This window comes from Nomia melanderi, chromosome 14 (assembly GCF_051020985.1).
Source record: "Nomia melanderi isolate GNS246 chromosome 14, iyNomMela1, whole genome shotgun sequence".
Classification (NCBI taxonomy): Eukaryota; Metazoa; Arthropoda; class Insecta; order Hymenoptera; family Halictidae; genus Nomia; species Nomia melanderi.
Window position 1 is genome coordinate 13,587,839 of NC_135012.1, and position 22,704 is coordinate 13,610,542.

General features: G+C 42.8%; 4 protein-coding genes across 11 annotated transcripts; 1 reads left to right on the forward strand and 3 right to left on the reverse strand.

Annotated features, from left to right (window-relative positions):
- Positions 1-93: 93 nt before the first annotated feature.
- Positions 94-4,570, reverse strand: Hmt-1 (ABC transporter ATP-binding protein/permease Hmt-1). 3 transcript variants are annotated; one of them, XM_031992665.2, is made up of 11 exons: positions 4,306-4,570; positions 3,184-3,653; positions 2,895-3,094; positions 2,629-2,791; positions 2,322-2,533; positions 2,100-2,246; positions 1,788-2,011; positions 1,423-1,703; positions 1,239-1,339; positions 661-1,162; positions 94-575 (listed from the first exon to the last, which is right to left on the reverse strand). In XM_031992665.2, exons 2-11 carry the CDS (start codon positions 3,490-3,492, stop codon positions 183-185), a joined length of 2,532 nt encoding a protein of 843 aa, XP_031848525.1. In that variant the 5' UTR covers positions 3,493-3,653; positions 4,306-4,570; the 3' UTR covers positions 94-182. The 3 variants fall into 3 exon arrangements, with proteins under 3 accessions (XP_031848525.1, XP_031848524.1, XP_031848526.1); XM_031992664.2 differs by having other exon boundaries at positions 4,294-4,569; XM_031992666.2 differs by lacking the exon at positions 4,306-4,570 and adding an exon at positions 3,911-4,099.
- On the forward strand, positions 4,214-7,056 carry LOC116433993 (testis-expressed protein 10 homolog). Of its 4 annotated transcripts, none has more exons than XM_031992670.2 (6): positions 4,214-4,492; positions 4,608-4,837; positions 4,917-6,096; positions 6,180-6,417; positions 6,494-6,648; positions 6,728-7,056. In XM_031992670.2, the coding sequence occupies exons 2-6, from the start codon at positions 4,637-4,639 to the stop codon at positions 6,829-6,831; spliced, it is 1,878 nt and encodes a 625-aa protein (XP_031848530.1). In that variant the 5' UTR covers positions 4,214-4,492; positions 4,608-4,636; the 3' UTR covers positions 6,832-7,056. The 4 variants fall into 4 exon arrangements, with proteins under 4 accessions (XP_031848530.1, XP_031848528.1, XP_031848529.1 ...); XM_031992668.2 differs by having other exon boundaries at positions 4,215-4,468; XM_031992669.2 differs by having other exon boundaries at positions 4,215-4,397.
- LOC116433991 (polyamine-transporting ATPase 13A3) lies at positions 6,650-17,613 on the reverse strand. 3 transcript variants are annotated; one of them, XM_031992660.2, is made up of 18 exons: positions 16,665-17,613; positions 13,417-13,764; positions 12,787-12,854; positions 12,533-12,700; positions 12,250-12,320; positions 11,880-12,146; positions 11,547-11,751; positions 11,277-11,475; positions 10,820-10,931; positions 10,569-10,758; positions 10,277-10,477; positions 10,007-10,192; positions 9,546-9,920; positions 9,264-9,405; positions 8,976-9,124; positions 8,662-8,890; positions 8,493-8,574; positions 6,650-8,430 (listed from the first exon to the last, which is right to left on the reverse strand). In XM_031992660.2, exons 2-18 carry the CDS (start codon positions 13,430-13,432, stop codon positions 7,293-7,295), a joined length of 3,798 nt encoding a protein of 1,265 aa, XP_031848520.2. In that variant the 5' UTR covers positions 13,433-13,764; positions 16,665-17,613; the 3' UTR covers positions 6,650-7,292. The 3 variants fall into 3 exon arrangements, with proteins under 3 accessions (XP_031848520.2, XP_031848522.2, XP_031848523.2); XM_031992662.2 differs by lacking the exon at positions 16,665-17,613 and adding an exon at positions 16,303-16,568; XM_031992663.2 differs by lacking the exon at positions 16,665-17,613 and adding an exon at positions 13,839-14,130.
- Positions 17,614-20,716: 3,103 nt separating this feature from the next.
- LOC116433998 (uncharacterized) lies at positions 20,717-22,668 on the reverse strand. The gene is made up of 2 exons (XM_031992679.2): positions 22,425-22,668; positions 20,717-22,203 (listed from the first exon to the last, which is right to left on the reverse strand). The coding sequence occupies exons 1-2, from the start codon at positions 22,455-22,457 to the stop codon at positions 20,848-20,850; spliced, it is 1,389 nt and encodes a 462-aa protein (XP_031848539.2). The 5' UTR covers positions 22,458-22,668; the 3' UTR covers positions 20,717-20,847.
- Between the last annotated feature and the right edge of the window lie 36 nt (positions 22,669-22,704).

Below are 22,704 nucleotides of genomic sequence, written 5' to 3' on the forward strand. Positions count from 1 at the left end.
ACACACGTTTTAATAAATAAAACACGAACTCGACGAAATATGATCATGTTCTAGGAATCCATAATTGTTGGTACTTTTTGTACTGAAATAAAATTATTTCTAAGTATTTTATAAAATACGTGTAAGCTTCTCTTTATTAAGGAGGATTTCATGAAGAATTTATCTTGAATTATTTAAAGCATTTAAGAGATCGATGTCTCGTTCTCTGATTGAACGGCGCCGTTTGGAAGTTTAGTAGGTTCTTGATCGTTTTCTAGCTGCGCATGCCACATGGAGTTGTAAATTCCATTGTAAGAAATAAGCTCTTCGTGTTTGCCTCTTTCTACGATTTCTCCATCTTTGAAAACTAGGATTTCATCGGCATGTATTATCGTGGACAACCTATGCGCTATGATAATGGTTGTCAGATTAGCGCACGCTCTATTCAACGCTGCTTGAATATTACGTTCCGTTTGAGTGTCGAGCGCACTCGTTGCTTCGTCTAGAAGTACAATTACTGGTTCCTTCAAAATTGTTCGTGCGATGGCTACGCGTTGCTTTTCTCCGCCGCTTAAACGTAGACCCCTTTCACCAACCTGAGTATTTACAATGAATCATTGTTAATTAAATAACACTAAAGCTGGACATGGTTCGATAGATATATCATATATATATAAACACCTGTGTTTCATAACTTTCCGGAAACGAGAGAATCCGTTCGTGAATCTCTGCGGTTTGAGCTGCTGCAATTATATCTGCATCTCCAGCCTCGATACGACCGTATTGGATATTATATTTTATAGTGTTGTTAAATAATACTGTATCCTGAGGTACAACACCTATCGCGCTTCGTAACGAGTCCTGTTTAATTGTCTTCACGTTCTGGTCATCGACCAAAATCGCACCTTGTTCTGTATCATAGAACCTAAACAACAATCGTACTACAGTTGACTTTCCAGCACCAGAAGGTCCAACCAAAGCAACAGTTTTTCCTGCTGGAACGATAAAGCTAACATTTTTTAGTACAACTTTTTCAGGAGTGTAACCAAATGTCACGTTCGAAAACTCTACTTTGCCACCCTTTACTATTAACGGCCCTGCACCTGGCGCGTCAATTATTTCTTGTTCTTCTCGGAGAAGATCAAACATATTCTCCATGTCAACGAAATTCTTTTGTATTGCACTGTAAACAATAATGACTTTTTAGTCGGCAATATAATTCGGAATTCACCGAACAAGAAATCGGCGTCATTACTTACCGGTAATACGTTCCAAACCAATTTAAAGGTACATAAAGTTGAATGATGTAAGTTGCAAACAAAACATAATCACCGATCGTTAAACCTTGATCGGTTACAACCTGTAAACAGTCAATTTATCATTCATCTCCCATTGATCTTGTTGAAATTCAAATGAAATGAAAAGTATTCTGGTCATGCTAACCATATGTAAACAAAGTAAAGATCCGGCTAGCAGGCCACTGCAAACAACTATATTTTGCAATAGATTTAAGATATTTAACGTAACGATCGACTTCCATTCTTCCGATTGAAACAGTAATATTGCTTTTCTGAAGCTATCCACTTCGTACGATTCTGCTCCATAATACTTGACCGTCTCAAAATTAAGTAAACTGTCAACGCTCTGTGCTCTCTGAGCATTGTCTGCTAAATTCATACGCCTTTGAAACTTTGTACGCCATTCGGTAACCATAATCGTCGCAGCTAATGTCAGTACACAAAAATATTTTATAAGACACGGTGCCAAATTGAAGAAAAGAAAACGTTTGTAATATGTAATGTACTCACCTATGTAAAGACTCATAGTTGCGAATACGATTAAACCGAACCATTTATTAAACGCGCTTATGAAAAATATAACGGCTATGATGATGTCGACGATCGTTGGTACGATGGTGAAGAGAACATAGTTGAGGAGATTGTTTATAGAATCCGTGCCGCGATCCATAGCTTTCAATACTTCGCCAGTCTTCCTTCCAAGATGCCAACGTAAACTCAGACTATGTAAATGCCTGAAAATGTTTATTTATTATAAAAGTATAATACAAATATAAATTTAATTAAGCAGATTTGAAAAGAACGCTATACATAAATGATTACCTGAACAATTCTACCTCAATTTCTCTAGTAGTGTACTGTTGTATTCGAATCCATAAGAATGATCTCATATTATTAAGTGCTCCCATATTACCTGTACCTCCTCCTTGCAAGAATTTGAATACCACATATATTAATACGAGATCCCATCTATCACAGAAATCAAACACATTATAGATACAGTTCTCACACAATGTTCAAGCACTCCTAGAACATGTTATATACCTGAACACCCTAGGAATTTCGGTAACGCTGTCCACAATCTTTCTATTATAAATTGGAACATATAAATTTATTAAACGTCCTGATATAAGTAACACGAAACAAAAAAGAACCCTTAGCTGAAGTCCAATACTCTGTTTAGGCCATAAAAATGGTGCCAATGTTTTTATCTTATGCCAGGCATTTTTCCAAGCAGAAGCATTCTCCTCTGGTCTCTAAAAATGATAATATTATCAATAATTGCGTGACGTTTAAAATAAAATACTCGTATAACTCTATTATGGAACTCTCTATAGTTGCTATGACTTACACCTTGATAATATCTCGGCCGTGTAGTTGGACCATTTGGTAAAGTACGATATTCGGGATCTGAGTTACCAGTTAACCCTGGAGCTTTAAGTCCTAAGGCAAAGATGATCAAGTTGCTGACGTAACGTAAAACGAACAGTGCCATCTCAATCTGATCCGACGATCTGTAAATAGCATACACACACACATATAGAGAATGCCCTACTATAATATATGCAATGCAAGGCACAGAGTATACTCGTTGCAGCATAATTTTGTGAAACTTACGTATTTAAATGGAACCACCATTCAAGTTTTTCAATGTTAACAAAAACAAGATTTTCAGCAACAAACGCTAAAGTCCAGAAGCCCAATAAAACAAGTCCATGACCATGCGGTGGTACACTAGGTAACAGTTTGTGTCTCTCTATCTTTAATATATACACAGAATATGGATAAACAATCACAGTTAATGCTGTTGTGAGAATCTGAAAGTATTAAGATAATTTTAGTTTTTACAATTAAATGGTATTATTGTGTATACATATTAAAAGAAGAAAAAAAAGAAATTGCTTACCATATAACCATAAACTCTTTTGTCATCTAAAAGTGTACCTTGAAAAAGTATTCTTACTACACTTAGTATTGGGATAAAATACAAGAGAACTTTTTGTAAAATGTACAGCTTGTTTTTGGGTAACAAAGATGCAGGAGTTTCGGTTCCATATTTCTGGTACATCCAAAGTTGTATGGTACCAAAAATTAACAGATACAATGAAATTATACTAATACTAACAGTGTCCATAAAACATTTTGACATTCCATGTTCTACCCAAATTTCAGTAAATGTTATATTTGGTGGACAGTATGTCAATGTTGTGTTCATTTTAAATTGTTTATTCTGTTTCTTTTCTTGATTTTGAATTGTTAATTTATTGTCCCTGTTGTTGCTTTAATTATAACGTTTTCTTATTCATAACTGTGATCCTTCGTACATTTGCCATATAAAATTTAATCTTGCGATTGTTCCTTACTTAAGATGAGTGTCTGAAAAAATACAAGAAATGTATTATTAACTGTTTCACAGTTAGACCATGTGGCAGAATTATCATTAAATGAACATTGTATCCAATATCTTATCACTATGCTATTACATAAGCTTTATTGTAATTTATATTTCAATTAATCAAATATTACATTATACATAGGAAATTAAATTGCAATTTCGAAAAATGTAAACTCTGTTTTAATTTTGGTAGTTAAATAGTTCATAAAGTAGTTAGTTTTAATTCATAGAGTTATACCATTATATGGAGAAACAGATGAAAATGAAAGAGCATATTACTGAAAAAATGTGTAATATTCTAAGACTATATAAAACTGCTTTGAATCAACACAAGAATGTGGTCAAAATAAACATATTTCAAAATTAGACTACAACGCGTTATGAAGAAATGACAATAAAATAAAATAATTAAAAAGCATTGATTTAGTAATTTGTAATACTGAAGCAATGCAAACATGTTTGAAACATCAGCCTAACCTTACATTGTACAATGATTTGACAAAAAAATACTAAATGAAGTATATTTATATCGTTTATATAAATAAACATTTTCTTATGCATCTACACAATACCATCTTTTTAATGTGGGAATTTTAATTTACTTTAGTTATTATTATTTACCTATGTACGTACGTTAAAGCTCAGCAGACACACTTTTGACAGCCAATTCGACATTGCGTGTAGGTACATGCAAGCGGAACATCTGACGATCTAAAACCTCGTGAGTATGTAACCTAAGTTTTTCAAAATATACAATACGTATTTTATAATTGTAAACATATCACGCACAGTTCAAGTTAGTACTATTGTATATTTTACGGTAATTTATATATTCGTAAATGGATTTTTATACATGACTTTCTCTAAATTATGACTGAAAGTCTTACGAATTGTATGTTTCACAATAATACAACTTGAAACAACACGTTTTTTAGGAAATTATTTTGATATGAAATAATTAATTATGGGCAAGGGTCATAAGCATTTAAAACATTTAAAGTCTGAAAAGGCAAAAGTCAAACTAAAAGCGAAGAAAACGAAGCAATTACCAAAGGGATTGAATGTCACACATCCAACATTCAAAGTTAAGAAGATTGTGATACGCGAACAGCTGAAACAACACGATGACTCCGAAATTCTTAGTAAAAGGAAGCTTAATGTTAAGGTGATTAAAAATTGTTATTTAATATTCAGAATGTTTTTACAAGGGTATAATTTCTGTAAAACATAAATGTAACTTATAGGACTTATTGTCACGCCTTCAACATCATAACTCAACAGTTAGACAGGATGCTATACGAGAGCTGAAAGATATTCTGTCCCAACATTCTTTGAACTTTTTGAGCCTACAATTTGGGTCTCTGTTACAAGGTATATGTTCCTTGTCTCTTGATAAAGAGAGAAACATAAGGCACGATTCTTTTAAAGTTTTAAGTTTGATTCTTGGTCCAGTGTCTAATGATCACTTGAATCCATATTGCGATGTTCTGATTTCATATTTGAGATGTGCCATGACACATATAGATCCACGTATCAAAGAAGATGCTTTACTATTTTTGGATGTACTCGTACAAAATTGCAGCGTTATCTTGGCAAAAAATAGTAAAAAGGTATTGCCAAATTTTTTAGATATGATTTCTAGATTGCATACTGAAATGAAACCTGATAGGCAATTAATAACAACCTTAAGTACAAAACATACCAATGTAAAATGGAGAATAAAGGTTTTAGAAAGATTGGCTACCATGTTTGCTTCTATTGTTAGTTTTTATAAATCACAGCAGAATGTTTGTACAAATTTCACTACACAAGTTGTCCATGTAAACAAAAATGTTAGGTATGTTCCTGTTTATGTAAATACATACTTTGAAAATTATGAAATTGATTTCGAACAAAGAAACAATTTAAAGGAGAATGCTGTAGAGAAAGCTTTAGATGCAGAAGAACTTCTGAAATATGTAGAAGTGTTAATGCCACTTATATTCGATAGCTGGATCGAAGTGTGTCCAAATGAGAAAAATGTGGATAATTCTGCACATTTAATTACAATGGAAGCATTAGAATTATTGAAAAGCGCCGTAGAAATTATACAGCTAATAATCGAATGCATAGACATATTGCATATCGAGTGCGACGTAAACATGAAATACTGGTTTAAAAGTAACTTTGAAAATACGTTTGTAAAAAATTTACTCTCAAAATTTCCTTACAACAAATTGGGCACGTCCGGAAGTTCTCTCTCGTCCATGAGAAACAGAAAACGTCAAGAAGACTTCTCTGTTAACAAACCATGCGATATTTCCTTGGGAGATAATTTAGGACTTTGTCAAATTTACGTTTGGTTTACAACAATACAATACAATGATAAAATTACACCTAAACTAAATAAAACTTATTCTATGTCTGTACTTAAATACTTAAATGGTAAGTCTACATGGTTGTGGAAGTTTCACGGAGAATCATTCGTTTTTTTTTTACATATGGTTTCCATGTTTGTTCTCTTGTAGAGAGACTCGAGGACTGGTCACCCGAAGATAATATCGTTTTACCACAGTTGATTAAATTATTGAGAACATTATTTCTGAAAGCAAGTAAAATTTGGTACAGAAATAATCTTGATCTTAGCGAAACTCTACAATCGGTTGTAAACGCATGTTGCGATCAGTCGAAGAAAGAACTGCAATTACAATTGTTTTCCAGCATCAGTGATATTATGTTAGACCATACATTGCACGAATTACACAGGTAAATTTTCTCTATGCACTCATTTCAAGTTCTACTTGGTTTCAAACTGTTTTTACCAATTGTCAATGCATTGCAGAGAACGTGTATTTAAAGAATTTATTTCAACTCTACCGAGTCTTCTTTTAAAGCCTAAGATACACGAAAGTACGGTACAAATAATAAATAAAGTGGTGCTTCGTTACAAGAACTGGATCAGGAATGAACTAGTGGAAAATCAAAACGACATTATAGGTGAGCTTAGTTTAAAAATATAATTTTTCTAATTACGTATACAGGTATTTATAAATATAACTTATTGTTTGTAATATAGAAAATGCTAAAAAGATCGAAATTATTGGAACAGAAGATGAGAAAAGATCACGTCTTATGATCTGTAATTTGTTTTATTTCTTGGATGCTCAAATCTTTTATTGAGCAAGAAACATGTTTCTCATAATAAATAAAGATTTTGTATACACACGTTACGCGTTCGAAACAGCAAGAAGAAATAACGTCTTTCCCTCGGTTCACCGTTAAAATAAAATATCCTTACATTGAGAAGATTGAACGAAATTCTCTAGGAGAATGTAACTGTTAGAGAGTACTTACAATACTATACTTCGACTGTATATAAAAATATATTTTGGATTTTTTCGAGTACGCACAGAGCGATGAGAAATTTCTTGACACGTTTGTTTTATTCCGTATTGTAGTAAAAATATTTATTGCTTTAGAATTATCATAATAATACTTATATACAAATACTGGTGCAATTATTTCACTGTCCATTGTCTACGGTTTGGAAGTCCTAACTTAAACGAAGCACGTTTAATTATACTCGTCTCGAATGATTATCGAACTGTGAAATGTTGGAAGACATTAAAATCTTAATGATCTTAAAATCTAGTTATCATATTCATGTTTCGCGGTAATTCGTCGTTGACAAATGTACAATTATCAAACCCGTGTAACCCTTTACTCTCTCTGCTCTCTTTATCCTCTTTATTCTCTTTATTCTCTTTATTCTCTTTACTCTGTTTACTCTGTTTACTCTGTTTACTCTGTTTACTCGACTCTATAGTCTGATATCGGTTCTTACCGTTGACACTTTTCTCATTTTCGTTCGCGTAACATTGCTCCTCCGCGTACGATACGTTAATGATATTTTCTACACTTGGCGTTAACGGCAAAACGGGTAGTTCTTTGTTAAGTTTCGGCCAACTTAAGTTGTGCTGCAATTCATGTTCTATTCTTAGGTACGCTTTCTTGGACTTTTCGGGCCTGTAAAACTTTGATTTCAATTTCATCTCTATCATGTATTCTATCACGAAAGTTTCAACCGCGATGCAGACTATAAAGTTCGCTAAAGCTAGGGCCAAAATAATGATCTTCCAGTTGTAAGCTTGAGGTACAAGTAGCTCGAGTAGATTCACTATCCATTCTGCAGGATAAACGGTGATATATGTGCACACCGTAGTCAGTAAAATAATGGAAACGATGAAGGTAACGTTCGTATAAATAGCTTCCCTGTACGGCTTCCCGCGAGAAAATATTATCGCCATAGTTATATATTGGAACATGGAGACACAATAGACGGAATAATTTTCGTAACACGCGTACGATTCGCCGGTATAAACGAACGGCTTGTACCAGGGGAAAATCCGTACCATGTAATAAGCGGTTGCTTGAAAAATTGTCATAATCAACATATGTACGATCAAAGAGAAGATCGTCGTGAAACTTAAAAGGCTAGTCATCGGGGGTTTCTTAACCAGCTTCTTCTCGTACGCCCGCGTTTTCCCGAAGAACGAAGCGAAATTCACGACTAAACAAATATCGATGAATAGAAACTCTAGATCCGTTAAATTCGAGTCGATGGAGTATAGGATTATCACGGAGAGGAACTCTGTCAGCGAGTAAGTGACCATAAACTTGAAGATGCCGAACGACGTGACCAACGCGGCTCGACCTTCCTTGATTACCTTTGGAACACAAGTGATGTCAGGTACCTTGGATGTGAACGGACTAGCAACACTGAAAGGACAAGTGCTCGTTGAAGCTGGTTCGTCGATTCTCAGCGAACAGTGAAAACTTACCTAGACTCCGCCTCGGACAAGGATACACCCGCGTGCGCCGCTCGCAGTGCACCGCAGTCGTTCGCACCGTCTCCACACATGGCTGTAACATTTACGGCGGAACGGTAATTTCGAGTGAACCACCGCGCGGTGGGACGCAATTAAGGCGAACGATTAAATTGACGCGTACCAACGTAATAGCCCAGTTGCATCAGCTCCAACACCAATTGCTGCTTCTGATCGCTAGTCATCCTGGCGAATATTGCACCGCGCACACAGATCTTGGGTACTATGTCCGGATAATACTCGCGCAACAACTGCCACGACTGACCCGTCAGCGCGAATCGATAATTACTATTGCCTAAGGTTTGTTCCATATCCCGTAATTCGGTAATCTTGAGCTTCTTGCCTCGAAGAGTCTTAACAATACACAAGGAAATTAGAATGGAACGTTAACAACAACACAACAACAACGACGACGACGACGACGACAAATGAAAGTACCAGTTTGGGAGTGAATTCCTGAGCGTTGAAATAAATCTCCGGTTGCATCTTGTTTTCTTTCGTAACCACAGTTACGTCTATCACAGTCTCTCGCGGCGACAAAATGCCACATTCTTTTGCCACGCTCACAGCTGTTTGGATATTATCCCCTGGAATAACTCGTTTCAAATACGTTGCCGACTCACGAGATACACAGTGAAATAAATCATTCCACTTTCTGTGATACGACACTCTACTTGTTTGCATACATATAGGATGGTAATAAAGGATCGCCGTGGTCTCGCTTACCGGTGATCATTAGCACGTGTATGTCGGCTGCCCTCAGTTCCTTGATGACCGGTATAGTCGGTGCTTTCAATCTGTTCTCCATGATGACTAAGCCCAGAAATTCAAGGTTCTGTTCGACCGCGTCACGGGCCAGTTTCATTATCTACAGAGGGAACAAAGCGTGTAAACATCCTCTTGGAATTTAACGAATAGAATAGCAGAGAGCAATTACGCGTCGTTATCTAAAACTCTAACGCTCTAAAAGGCAAACGAGTCGAGTCGAGTCGAGTCGAGTCGATTCACCTTGGCACCGTCTTCCGTGAATGTCGTACGACCCATAGCTATCACTCGATAACCTTGTTCCGTGTACCTTCTCAAGCTAAACAGAATGTCTTTCGGAACAGTCTCTGGTTTGCTTAAACTGAGGATCATTTCAGGCGATCCCTTCGTATAAGCTGTGTAAGTCTCGGACCCTGATACGCGTACTATCACAGACATTCGTTGTAGAGAGCTCGAGAACTGATACTGCTGTACTATCCCGATTTCAGACGGCTCGCTCGTATTTTCCCCGAAGCCGGCATTCCTCGCCGGCTTTACGACCGTCGGCGCTACGAGATCATGTTTCTTCGAATGATCGCCGTTAGGTTCCTCCAACAGCCATCCGGTACTTTCGAACATCTACAAGCGCCGAGAAGCGTTAGAGTCAAATGCGTCGGGTGAATTCGAATAAACGTTAATCCGGAGATACCGCCGATCTGGAATACCTTTACGTCTAGAGGATCTCCGCAGAGCTCGTCGTTTATTATAGTCAGACTGTGACAAACCAACATGCCCTGGTAAAGAGGATGATCCTTTAATTTAGGAATGCTTCTTTCCGGTTCGCCGAGGCTGCCGTTCGTGCAGGGCACGATTCCCCACATGTCCAAACCATCCTCCGTCAAGGTGCCGGTCTGCGAACGCGTAGAAATCTCGTAGGAATCTCTTGCTAAATAGCTGAAAGTTTCGCTGAACGCGGAACGTCGTTTGAACCGTACCTTGTCGAAGCAGACGCAATTTATACTGCCAGAGACGTTGATCACTCTGTTGTTGATGCAGTAGATCTGCGCTCTTTTCAGACGCGACTGCGCGTACAATTTTCCCACCGTCATCGCTGCTGGAAGCGCCGGAGGAATCACAATGGTTATGATGTCCAACGCCTTTATGGCTATGTCGCCAACCGTGATTCCTCTGGATGCCTGCGTCAACGAACCGCTTGATATCGTATTGCAACGTGCATAGTCGAACGAACGAGCCAGCGAGTAAACGAAACGATCTAAGCAACTGCACCTTGGTCACGATGGTATATATGAAACCGCAGCTGGCGATGAACGCGAGAATCCCAATGAATTTGTAAGAATCCTGATCGAACTTGAAGTCGGCCGGTGGTGGATACAAGATAGCCGCTACCAGGCCACCCTTGTTCGTGTGAAATCCCGTCCGAATGACGCGCGCGAGAACTGGATCGTTTCCGTGACATCTGCAAGGGGAAAAATATAAAACAACTTGCTCGCGGACTGGCCGAAACGATGCGCGGATACCTGGTCTGTATGATGGTGGTGCCGCTAAATATAGTGTGATGGGAGCATTCTTTCGGTTCGTAAAGAACATGATGAGGAGGTAGCGGAGTCTTGGTCACTGGTACAGACTCCCCTGAAATTCGTGCAACCTAGATTTACTTGCTAGTCGAGGATACGCGTTTTGATCAAAAGTCAAAGTCACAGTGAGAGCAACAGCAAGAGCAAAAGTAAAAGTAAAAGTAAGAGTAAGAGTAAGAGTAAGAGTAAGAGTAAGAGTAAGAGTAAGAGTAAGAGTAAGAGTAAGAGTAAGAGTAAGAGTAAGAGTAAGAGTAAGAGTAAGAGTAAGAGTAAGAGCAAGAGTAAGAGTAAGAGTAAGACTAAGAGTAAGAGTAAGAGTAAGAGTAAGAGTAAAAGTAAAAGTAAAGAGAGAAGCTCTTGGATCGATTCGACTGTCGGATTATCGGATTATCGGACTCACCGGTCAGCATGGATTCGTTTAATATACACTGGCCAGTTAGCAAGACCGCGTCGCATATAACAGTGGCCTGATGTTTGGGCAACTCGATGATATCACCGGGCACCAAGTCGCTGCTCGGTACGATTTCCGACAGCGTGGAGCTTCTACGCACTCGAATCGTTTCCGTCGACGAGACTGTGCCGCGAAGATTCAGTTGATTCTACGCAGAGCGATTCGATTAGAAGAACACCCAACACCCAACGCCGACCACCGGACACCGAGTTTATTTACCTTACGAGTCTGTATTATGGAACTTGTGATCCCAAACAACGACATGCATATGATCGCCGCGGTATAGTACAAGTAGTCTTCCGCGAACCACACGCAAAGCGTGAAAACTTGGAAAATGTAGAATGGATTCAAGACCTCCAGTACCAGCAGCACGCCGATACTCTGCACGGGAACGACGATCTCGTTGCGTCCGTAGACGAGTCGCCTAAAACGAAGAAGAAAGATCCAACGAACGGCGTAAACGCAAATCATTCGAGTTCCCGGGAGTTTCGAGCCGACTTTGGAGAAAGAGAGCTGACTCGAAAGAGATAAGGAGACGCGATCGTTCGGTACCTAAGGCACTGTTCTTCCTTCGAAAGACCCTGGTTGCTGTTCAGGTGAAGATCCGAGCATAGCGTGTATTTGTCCAGGCCGACTAGTCTGGAGAACGTGTACTGCGCCGCGTCCCAGACGTAACACTGCTTTTTGCACCAGAAAGCTTTGTACTCCGACACCTCGCATTGCGTGCCATTTTCCAAATGGATCTTGAGTTTCTTGCATTTCACTTTCTCAACGAGACGGTCGTCTTCGTCGCCGAAAACTCTAGCCAATTCTTGCGCGCTGTCGCCGAGGAAGAAGAAAGGAAACGTACAAGTCGTTGTCCGATCGTAGCTAATTATTATCGAGAAGTCGCTGGGAATATAATACTCGTGTTCGGACTAACCTTAGGTTCTTCGCGGAAACGGTTTTCACTTCCTTCACGAGGTAAGACTTGTACTTTCCTTGATAATTATCCTGTAGACGCATCATAGACACATGTAATCGTATCGATGACGGTTATCGATCGTCCGAATCGCGTCGCAGAACCGATAGAATAGTTTCGGTCACCGTGCCGTTTCGTTGGCATCGGTGTCGACGTTATTCCGAAGGAATTCTATGGTAGCGGACACGCAACGAACAACCATACGTAAGAATGTGGAAATGGCAAGAATTCAAAGTATCCTTACAGTTACGAGCAATTTCGTGGCGCGATTCAATGGACACTTGTTGTGAGTCGCGTACACGTGGAGATGCGGGTACCAGTGGAAGAACAGCCTGACCCAGCCGATGGTCAGCACGTACGAGATGTAAGTCAGAATACGTTTCACGGTGTTCCCTTCGAATCCGTAAACACGCTGAAAATCGATTCGAGTATGTCAACGGTCTCCAGGAGCGAACGCCTGGTTAGACCAGTCGGGAAAAGGAAGAAAAACGGAGTTACCATATCCTCATCTTGACCGGTATGAATCCTTTGCCATTGAATTTCCGACGTTTGGTCATCTTTCACCCCTAGAACGAACAGAGGAATTCAGATCAATTCTTATCATCGAACGAACCGCCGAAAGTGAACGCTTTCGGAGATACGAGTACCCGAGTAAGAACCGTAAGTAAGCGAGAACAATGGAGCGGTTTTTAATTGCAATTTAATCGGTGTTCCTCGTTATCGTCCAGAAATCGCTATTCGATCGAATCTCAGCGGCCGACGCTCGCGCAGATATTTTCGAATCAACGAACAAAAAGCCGGTAATTCCTCTGTAAACGTAATCCGGACAAATCGCGATAACGCGTTGCGCGACACGATTCGGCCGACATCGTTATCAGGTCATCAGGCTCGAGCGATTTTGTGTTGCGCGAAAGAAAGCGAAAGAAAGCGAAAGAAAGCGAAAGAACGCGAAAGAATGGAAACTTGCTCGCGTTTGGCTGCAAGTTCAACGATAACCATTGGAACGCGCGAAACTGATTTTCCTTATCGGTGGGTAAAGAAACGCTCGATTTCTCGAATGCCTCCGTTTAACCGCGCTGGACCGATATACTCGGCGTTTATCGAATTGGCTGCGCGAGAGAGACTCACCATCGGATGTTGTCATAACTTTAGGCTTTGGCTGCCGAAGTTGTACCGATTCCGTCTTCCTCGAGGTCGTATCCTTCGACGGGAGTTACGATTCGGCGTTTCCGCGTGCAGGATCTCTCTCCTATGGAAGGAAACGCGAATGCGAGCGCAAACGCTTCCGCCGCGACGTCGTCGTCGTCGTCGTGGTCGCGGTCCTCGTCGTGGTTGTCGTGGTCGTAATCTCGTCTCGTCGCAACTCTTCGCCGACAACCAAGCTGCTTCCCGTCGAACGAAACCGAATCTTTTCTTTCCTTTCGCCGAAAGGAAGGAACGTGCGCACAGTTCACCTTCGAGCGGCCCTCTGTAATGCTAATCAAGGAAGAACGGCCGATTAGATTTCTCTCTCGGGCGGAATGAAACCGTTCGAAGAAAAGAATACTAACGAGCCCATCCCGTGAAACAAGATACGACGACGTCGTCGAGAGATACGTCGAGCGACTAGATCGACAATGAACGCGATCGCGACGGTGACCGTGCTCTTGAATTGGACGGTGGACGGAATAGATTGTCGGCTAGGCGAAACTGTAACGCGACGACCGACGTCCACGTGGCCTGCTCGAGACCCGTGCGATCGCGTTCGAAATTTGCGGTACCGACGTACTCGCACGCCCAATACCTCTATATCCGAAACCGATCCTTCTCCGCCGAGAGCGAGTGCTCGCGCAGTTCCGCGTACCGATTACGCGCTAATCGAATCATTCGGGCCCCGACATTTTTCCTCCTTGAGAAATTACTTTTGGAACAATTACCATTACAATCGCGATTACCGGCCACTATTACCGGCCACGATTACGATTACGATTACGATTAAGATCACGATTACGATTAATGGTCGCGATTAACGATTAACGACCGAAGATCAACGATTAACAGTTACGATTACGATTACGATTACGATTGCGATTGCGATTGCGATTGCAATTGCGATTACGATTACAATTACAATTACGATCGTGATCGTGATCGCGATCACGATTATGATGGAATCGCGTGACGGAAACCTGGTTAGCCTTGTACAATTTCTTCGATTAGATAGCGATTACGCGATCGGTAGCCCAACGGAACGCGTTCGGACTCGGCAGGAGTATCGCTAGAGATATTGAGCCGTTTCGTGGAACCGGGCAGCTCCGATCAAGGTTCCGATCGAATATTATCCGCGTGTCGGCGGATCGATAAGTCGGAAAGGGGTCATCGCAGAATCTTTCCGGCAGACCCAACCGCCAACCCGCCGTGCACCCTCCACCGCCGATATTATTCTAGCGCGAACCGGTTCAAGGATAAGATAAAGAACGGAGTGACAGAGGTGTCCGTCTCACCGTTTGATCGCATTCTTGTTTTATGATAATTGGAGCAGCTGCTCGTCTAGCGATAATTAGAGCCGCTATCGAGGAGACGCGGGACCGATCTCGTTGCACGCTCGCCTGGCCCTCTTCCTTTTCATCCGCGGCCGGTCCCGACGCGCCGACTACTCTCGTTGCGTTCGTTACGCGTTTAGAGAATGGAAGGCGCGAACCGATTTCGTCGTGTTGCAAAAAGCCAGAAGCGAGTCGCGGTTCGACGCTTCGGGCCGGAGAATGTATCGCGCGTTCGCGCGTTGCGCGAGAACACCGCGGTGTTGCGTTTTAATTGCTGTTCTCGGCATCGATCAGATATCCGGTGATTCGGAAAACGATAAAAAACTAGTTCACCTTTTTCTAGGCGGAACGCGAGACCAGCGGGGATTCCTCGTTACATAAGAAAAGAATGGACGGATCACTGTCGTCCAACAATTAGACGAACGTTTTTCAGCCAGCGACCGTCGTTACGCTCGGGAAATCGCGAGACGATTCGAGACGAGGAGGAATATTGGCTGGTCGGTCTCCGTTCCACGATACGAATCGACACGGTCTTCTCCCTTTTCCGTTGTCGCGTTGCCGCCGGTGCGCGCGTATTCGCGTATCTTTTTCAGCCGTTCGTGCAATATCCATTCCGTGTTTCCGTTGCGAAACACGCGGCACGGAATCTCGGAGATCGAAGCGTGCCTGCTGTCGCTAGAAATGCAACTCGCGCTTCTAGATTTTTAGGTAAAGGCCGTTGCGTAACGCGCAACGCGCCACCCGATCCCCCGTTGCAGCTTTGGACTGCTCGGAACTCGTTTATTTCGCAAAGACCAGTGATCTCTCTGAAAAAAGAACACGCCGAGACGTCAGAGACGGGGCTACTACGAAGAATACCTGGAAGACGCATGATAGCGGTGGAGAGACAGTAGAGAAATAGCGGAGAAATAAGTGGAGGAAAAATGGCGACGGCAGGCTGCCGTCCGGTGAAAAACCACATTTTCTTCGATATTAGTTCGACCGGCGCTTTCACCGGTCGTTTCGCTCTTCTATTTGAGCACCGATCGCGCTCGATCCGTGGGGGGACGGTTGCCGACGCCGGTGACGCCGGTGACGCCGCGTACGCCGCGTACGCCGCGTACGCCGCCCAAAACCTAGTTCCGTGGAAATGGAACGCACCGCGAATGGGTCCATTCCTCCGCGTAACGTTTTAGCCGTCGAGCGAAACGTCAAGGTTTATTTAGTTGCATGCATTTAGTTACCTTGCATCGTACCGCGTCATGGCATACTTGCGTCATTATCGCTTATTAGGTATTATCTGTCTTTTGTTTGCGTGCCATTTTTTATTATAGACGCTTGGAAAAGCGTTCGCTGTATCGGGTGTATATCGAAATCCATCGTACCCAGCCAATTTCGCAATTCTTTCGAGTTATTAGACATAATTGGATTGCAACAACGACGTTCGAGATGCGCTGGCTCGGTCGTTACGCGCCATGTTTTATTACTCTAGGTATTATTACCATTGTCATACCTGATGTTATCTCCAGGTTTCCGACATGTTGCGTTTCTGTTCCCATTCCTGTCGTTCTTCCGAGAGCGGACACGTCGGAAAGGATCGGTAACGCGAGAATCGAGCAATTTTTCCGATCCGCGTCGAAAGCCTTATTCCCCGTCAAGGAGAACGGCCGTACGGCGCGCTGCCGGTACCGATTTTTCACAGGATGTCGCGAAGGCTGTTTCGACCGATCGAAACGATCGAGATCGGAACCGTCGGAGCTGTCGGAGCTGTCGAGCTGTCGAGCTGTCGTCGAACGGAACGGAACGGAACGGAACGGAACGGAACGGAACGGAACGGAAGAATCGGTTTATCGATTTTCTTTCGCGTCAACTTACCCTCGACGAGCGTTCGTTCGTTGGCAGTCTTTCCGGCGGATTGTTTTCAGGAGGTCCAGTCGGCGGTAGTCCAGGACGTCCGCACGGGTTCGCGCATTCCCAGCGAGCTCGGTATCGGGAAATTTTCGAGGTTTACCGGTGCTGCGTCGACGACGGATCGGCGGAGCGCGGGACGGCGATGGGCTCGCGACGGACGATCTCGACGCACAGTGCCGCGCGATACTCGACTCGATTTTACGACTCGGTTCGAGAGAATCGCGGCTCGCATAAATTGGCGGGAGAACGATGGAAACCGATCGATAGCGATCGACTCAAGGTAAAGAGCGCGCGACTGTTCTAGGACCGCTCGACCGTGTCGAAACTGGTCGACCAGCGGCGTGAAAACACGAAATTCAGAGGGAACCCGACGGTTTTAAGCGCGACACGCGCTGGAACGATCGAAAGTGAATTTCGGTTCGATTGTATCGCGGAACGCGTCGCGCAGCCGCGCGGAACAAGGTCTCGACCTTTTCTCGATCGAAAGTCGACTTCCTTCCGAAATGACGGACCGAGAATATTAAACTAGCTTCGGAAAGCTTGCTGCGCGCGATGCGTTCGAGCGAACCGGCCGAATCGAGTTTGTCGAGTTTGTCGAGCGAATCGCCGTATCATTTCCCAAACCACCATCACCTGTTTCGCGCCGCGCACCGGCTCACACTGCACCATTCCGTATCGTTCCTGGACTCTGATGCACGAATTTCTCCCCTCTCCGTGGACTCGCACCTACTCTCTGCTCCCCGCTAGCCCCCTAACCAATCCGTCTATCGAGAATCGCAACGGTTTTCCTGCCGCGGCGGATACGAGTCGCCGATAAATCGCGCGTCGATGTTTGCCCGGGTTTCCGCCAAAGAAACGCGACTGACGTCGACCCGTCCGACCGATTCCGCGAAAGGACGATATCGCGACGATCGCGCTCGTCGCCGTTCCGTCTCGTTCCGTTCCATTCCGTTCCATTCCGTTCCATTCCGTTCCATTCGAATTTCAACATTTCTACACGTAGCGATCTTTCGGGCCGCGGGGTCCCCGTTCATTAACGCGTCGACCGTCACCGGTCCGTCACTCCGTTGCTCCTTCCCGCGTTTTCTCTCCTCGATCAAATTCAAGATAAATCGAACCTCGCCGCGAACGGGTTAGCGCTGCTTTCGAAAACCACCATCGTCCGCGCAGCTAAATAAACATTCTTCGCTCGTCCGCTGCGCAACCTGGACGGTCGTCGATCGTCTTTGGTTTCGCAATGTTCCCGGTAAAGGACAAATTACGTTAACAGCTGCAAATTAGGCGATTCGCCTGTATGTACCTATTTACAAAAATCTCGCATCCAACGGTCGCTCGGACTCGAATTAGCGTACGGTCGTTAACGAACATTTCGCTGTAGCCGCTCGCTAAATTATCCTTATTACGCTCGATCTTCTCCTCGCTCCGAGAATCCGGAGAATTTGGGGAACCCGGAGAATCTGGAAAATCGGGAAAATCGGGAAAATCTAGGAAATGTAGGAAATGTAGGAAATGTAGGAAATCTGGGACGCTGCGCGCATCGAAGTCGACGCGTTACGCGATTCGCGCGCCGAGCGTGCCAGTTTGATCACGCGAAAATTCTTTATTCTTGAATGAACGTTCCACGCGTCGTTCTCCTCCGAACGAAGCAGGTTCGTTATCTGGCTAATCGAGCGTAAAATTGGCCAGATTACTTCCACGATACCAACGGAGTAGGAAACCCGGTAAAAATTCCGACGCGGATCGAAATGTAGATCGAAATCGGCGGGACGCGTTACGCGGCGCATCGATAAAACTGTCGTGCCGCGTTGACGCATACATCTCGAATTTAATCGGTTCATTAACGTGGGATTTCGCGTGTCACCGCGGCTTCGATCTTTATTATTTTGCGGCTCGAGTCGATCGAGGCTTTCCTGTTAACGCCGATGCTTTCGGCTGTTGCGTTATTGGCCGCGTATGGAAGATTACCGATCTTTCCGCCGTGTCGGTTCCCTCGTCTTCGTCGCCGCTCACCGGCCCGGCTGTACTCGACCGCTCGATCGACGGACCTTTTTCGAGTAGCCGCGAGAATTCCCGATGTAAACGCGACTACCGAGGATTCCTGTAAACGCCGTCTAGACGAAGAGACGCGTAATCCGGCCGGCGGAATCTCGTTCCCGTTCAGAGAACAACCGGCGGCGGTGTCGTAACGTTTCACTCGTTAACGGAGAAAAGTTAGCGAGGAAAAGTGAACTGGTCGTTCACATCGGTACCCGCTACACGCGCGTTCTTCGCCTCGTCGCCGGATCCTCCGAATCGAGCGACCTTTCGACTCGCCCGCCGTCCTAACCGATATACGCGCGAAATATCGGGTATTAACTTATTAACGGCCAACGTTCGTCGTATCGATGCTCGCGATTAACGGATGCGCGAAACACGATGAAAACGTCCGATAACGTTGTTATGTGTTTTGATCGCGAGCATTCGGCCAACAATAAGGGTTCGAGCGTGTCCTCTTATCTCTTATCGAGACACACGGTCTGTGTTGTGTCGCGTCGTGTCGTGTCGCGGTAATCCGAATCCGATTGCGCGTCCGCTTCGAGAACCGATCGAGTAGCTACACGACCGATTCCACCTACCGTATCTCGATCGAGCAGAGATTCAAGTTCGACCGTCCGCGCGGCTCCCGTCGAAGTCCGGCAAACGCGGTAACGCGGTAACGCGCTGCCCTTTCACCTTTCCTCCGAACGAACAAACATGTTCGCACCTCTGACGCAGCTGTCGTGCTCACGGGAGATTTGTCGTCTCGTCTCCGCCTTAATCGGGCCGGCTTATCGATACGAGTTTCCCTTTTGCGCAATTTCTACTACACCAACAAAACAAACAATTTACGTAATACATTCGCGGTAATAAAGAAATTTGTCGCGTCGTTCCGAGTAAGAATAGCACGCCGACAAATACCTTTCCCACGTTCGAACAAATTTTTCTACTCCTTCTTATCGTCGCCGTCGTCGCGATACCAGAAATTTTCAGGTGGTCTCGCTTGTAATCGCTTCGCCGGCTCGCACGGGATTGCAGGGTGAAAGGGAATTTCTGTCGTTTCTATATCGGCGATATTGGAGCGGTGCAGCACCGGAGGGTGTCGATACCGTTTACGCTTACCAGCGAGTTCGAAACGGTGGGGTGTGTCGACTTGTCGTTAGCCTCGCGAAACCATTGAAAATCACGTTCACTTTGGTTTCTTTCCAGGACGCATCGGACACAGAGGTGAGTCGCGTCCCCGCCTGCCGTCCTCCGGAGCATCCCCTCGGCTCGCAAACGCTTCCGATTTACCTGTTTTCGCACGCATTCCTGCATATCGTGCAATTTGATCGTAACGCAGATGTCTCTATCTCACGTAACTAATGTGAGTAAATTGCACTTGATAATCGCGCGATCATGCGCCTAGATGTATCATCGCATATCAGGGTACATCAAGGTTGATCTAATAGATCCGCATCGGCGTATACGCGGCCCACTCGGCGGAGACTTCACCGACGAATTCGGTATCATTAATCCTGCGCTCGTGATCGACGGGGGTTGATATTCAGGCTAATGTCAGGAAAATTGAGATCGTCGCTGACACGAGTCCGTATCTTCGAATGTCCTCGAAATATTTGCTTCGGTATCCTTATTATTATTCCCGAATTCGATTCATTTTCAGTCGGACCGTACAGCGACTACCAACGAAAACACTTTGTTAATCCCGTCTCTGATCGTCCCTCGATATCGCCATCAATCGAAATATGTGGCAAGAACACGCGGATTTCAATTGCTATAATTTACGTCACTTCTGATCTCCTCGCTTAATCCGCGAAGAAACGCGTTACAAAAATCGATCGAGACGACGATATCCCGAGTATGCGGATTTCCCGGTAGGCGAAACAAAAAAATGGTAAAGACATTCGACTATTAACATATTCCATACACGCGCACACGTACGCACACACGTACGCACACACGTTTCAGAAAAAACATATGTATTTTTATTTTTATTTATATATATATATATATATTTATATTTTGTACAAACATGAAAAAATATTATGAGTATTTACAGAAATCCTGCTGTCTATTTTTCTCGTGGGTTGCGAACCTGACTAATTGTTCTACGAGTCGCTTCTTTTTATTATCATATTAATCCTCCATTGCTGCAAATAGCCTCCATATCTAACTGAGACAACATTTCATCGTCCGAATCGTTTCCAACGGTACAATTTACGTTAGACTCTGAATTTCGATTTAAAAACACCTCGTCTTCTTCCATATCCTTCTTCTCTTCCATCGCTTCTCCATTGTAGACATTTCGCACGATCGACTCCATGTAACGCGTACGTTCTATTTTACCTTTGTTTGAATAAATGGCCAACAAACTCGACGGCGAGATTAAAATGTGATACTTATTAGAGACAAAGGATCCGGAAGTCTTTAATAACCCTACATTGCGTAATAATATAACGACATTCGAATCCAGCAAGCCAGGATACTTGTACGGTATATCTTTATGAACAATTCCTGGCATCTTATCTGTGAAATCTTTTAAAACGATCAGCGGATTATCACGGCTGTAATCTATGCATTCGATTATACCTGCTAGAAAATCAACTTTTGTGCAACTGTGTCCATTTATGCTTGCCATTTGTTTAACGGTTGCAATTTCTTTGCCTTTCAAAAAACCATCCGGTAAATCATCCAACATCAATTGCCAAGCACCTTCTGTAAACAAATTCTCTGTGTTTTGAGAACAATATTCCGTCAGAGCAGCTTTAGGAAATTCTTTTGTGCTTTCACTTTCGTTTAAAGTATTCAAATACGAAGTCTGAAGCGTGCTAACGTCTATATTATCCGGTAGTAGGCCAGCTGGTCCTGGAAATCTTCTGACCAGTGTCATTTTTTTATTGGATTGAACTTGCGGGGTCTTTAATGTACATTTATTTTTCAATTCCACGTTACTCGTGCGACACTGCTTCAACGTATTATTCGACAACTCCTTCCTAGAATTTTCAGATGCGATTTCTTTAGAATTATTTTGTTGTTTTATGAAAATATTGCTTTTGTCCTGAATTTTTGCTTTGTTATTTCGAGAATCTGAATTTTCCACATTATTATCTGTAACTTTATCTTTTGAACTCTTTTTTCCAAGTATTTCAAGCACGCTATTTGTTCTAGATAATTGATTGTTGCTTATGCTTCGAGTATTACTCAACTGAGATTTTAATAAACTATTTTCAGTTAATTTTTTAGATAGATTACTTTCTGACGTACTCTTGTTAAACACACCAAGTATTAAATTTTTTCTTAACGCTTTGTCACTGTGTTGCGTTATAGTTTCGTTACTAAATTTTTCTTTGCCCCAATTTACATTATTATGCGATGAAAAAGCCGAATCATTAGAAACTTCTATTTTACGTTTCTTCGGTTCTATTTCGTCATTATCGGTTGTAGAAGAAATATTATTTGATCTGTTGTCTACATCATTTAAAAAGTCCTAGAAACACATTCTAAATATTAATACAAACATTCTCTTTGCGATCGGTTTTACTAAGAGCAGCACATGTTACAAATTTTCCTCTTTTTGTGGTTATTATTATTATTAATGAAACAATATGATTTTATTTCAGTAATGATTCACGGTATTTTTATAAGAACTGACCGATATTGCAAAATTTCGTGAAAATTTCTCATTAAAAACATTTATTTAGAATATACCTGATCTAGATCCCAGTCATCACTTTCGAACATCTTTTATTTGAATATCGAATTTGAATCAATGGTCCCAGCGATTAGTATTTTTACACAGTAAACATCACAATCATATAATTATAAAATAAATATTTGTACGCTTTACAACGATACGTTCACCATACATTTGACTCGTAAAGTGTCAAATATTTTAACCGTGGACAATGTAAACAAGGAAGGAAGCGTTCCTACAAACATTCGACAACGAAGCAAACGGCCATATTAAAAAGTGAGCGGGTAATTTGAA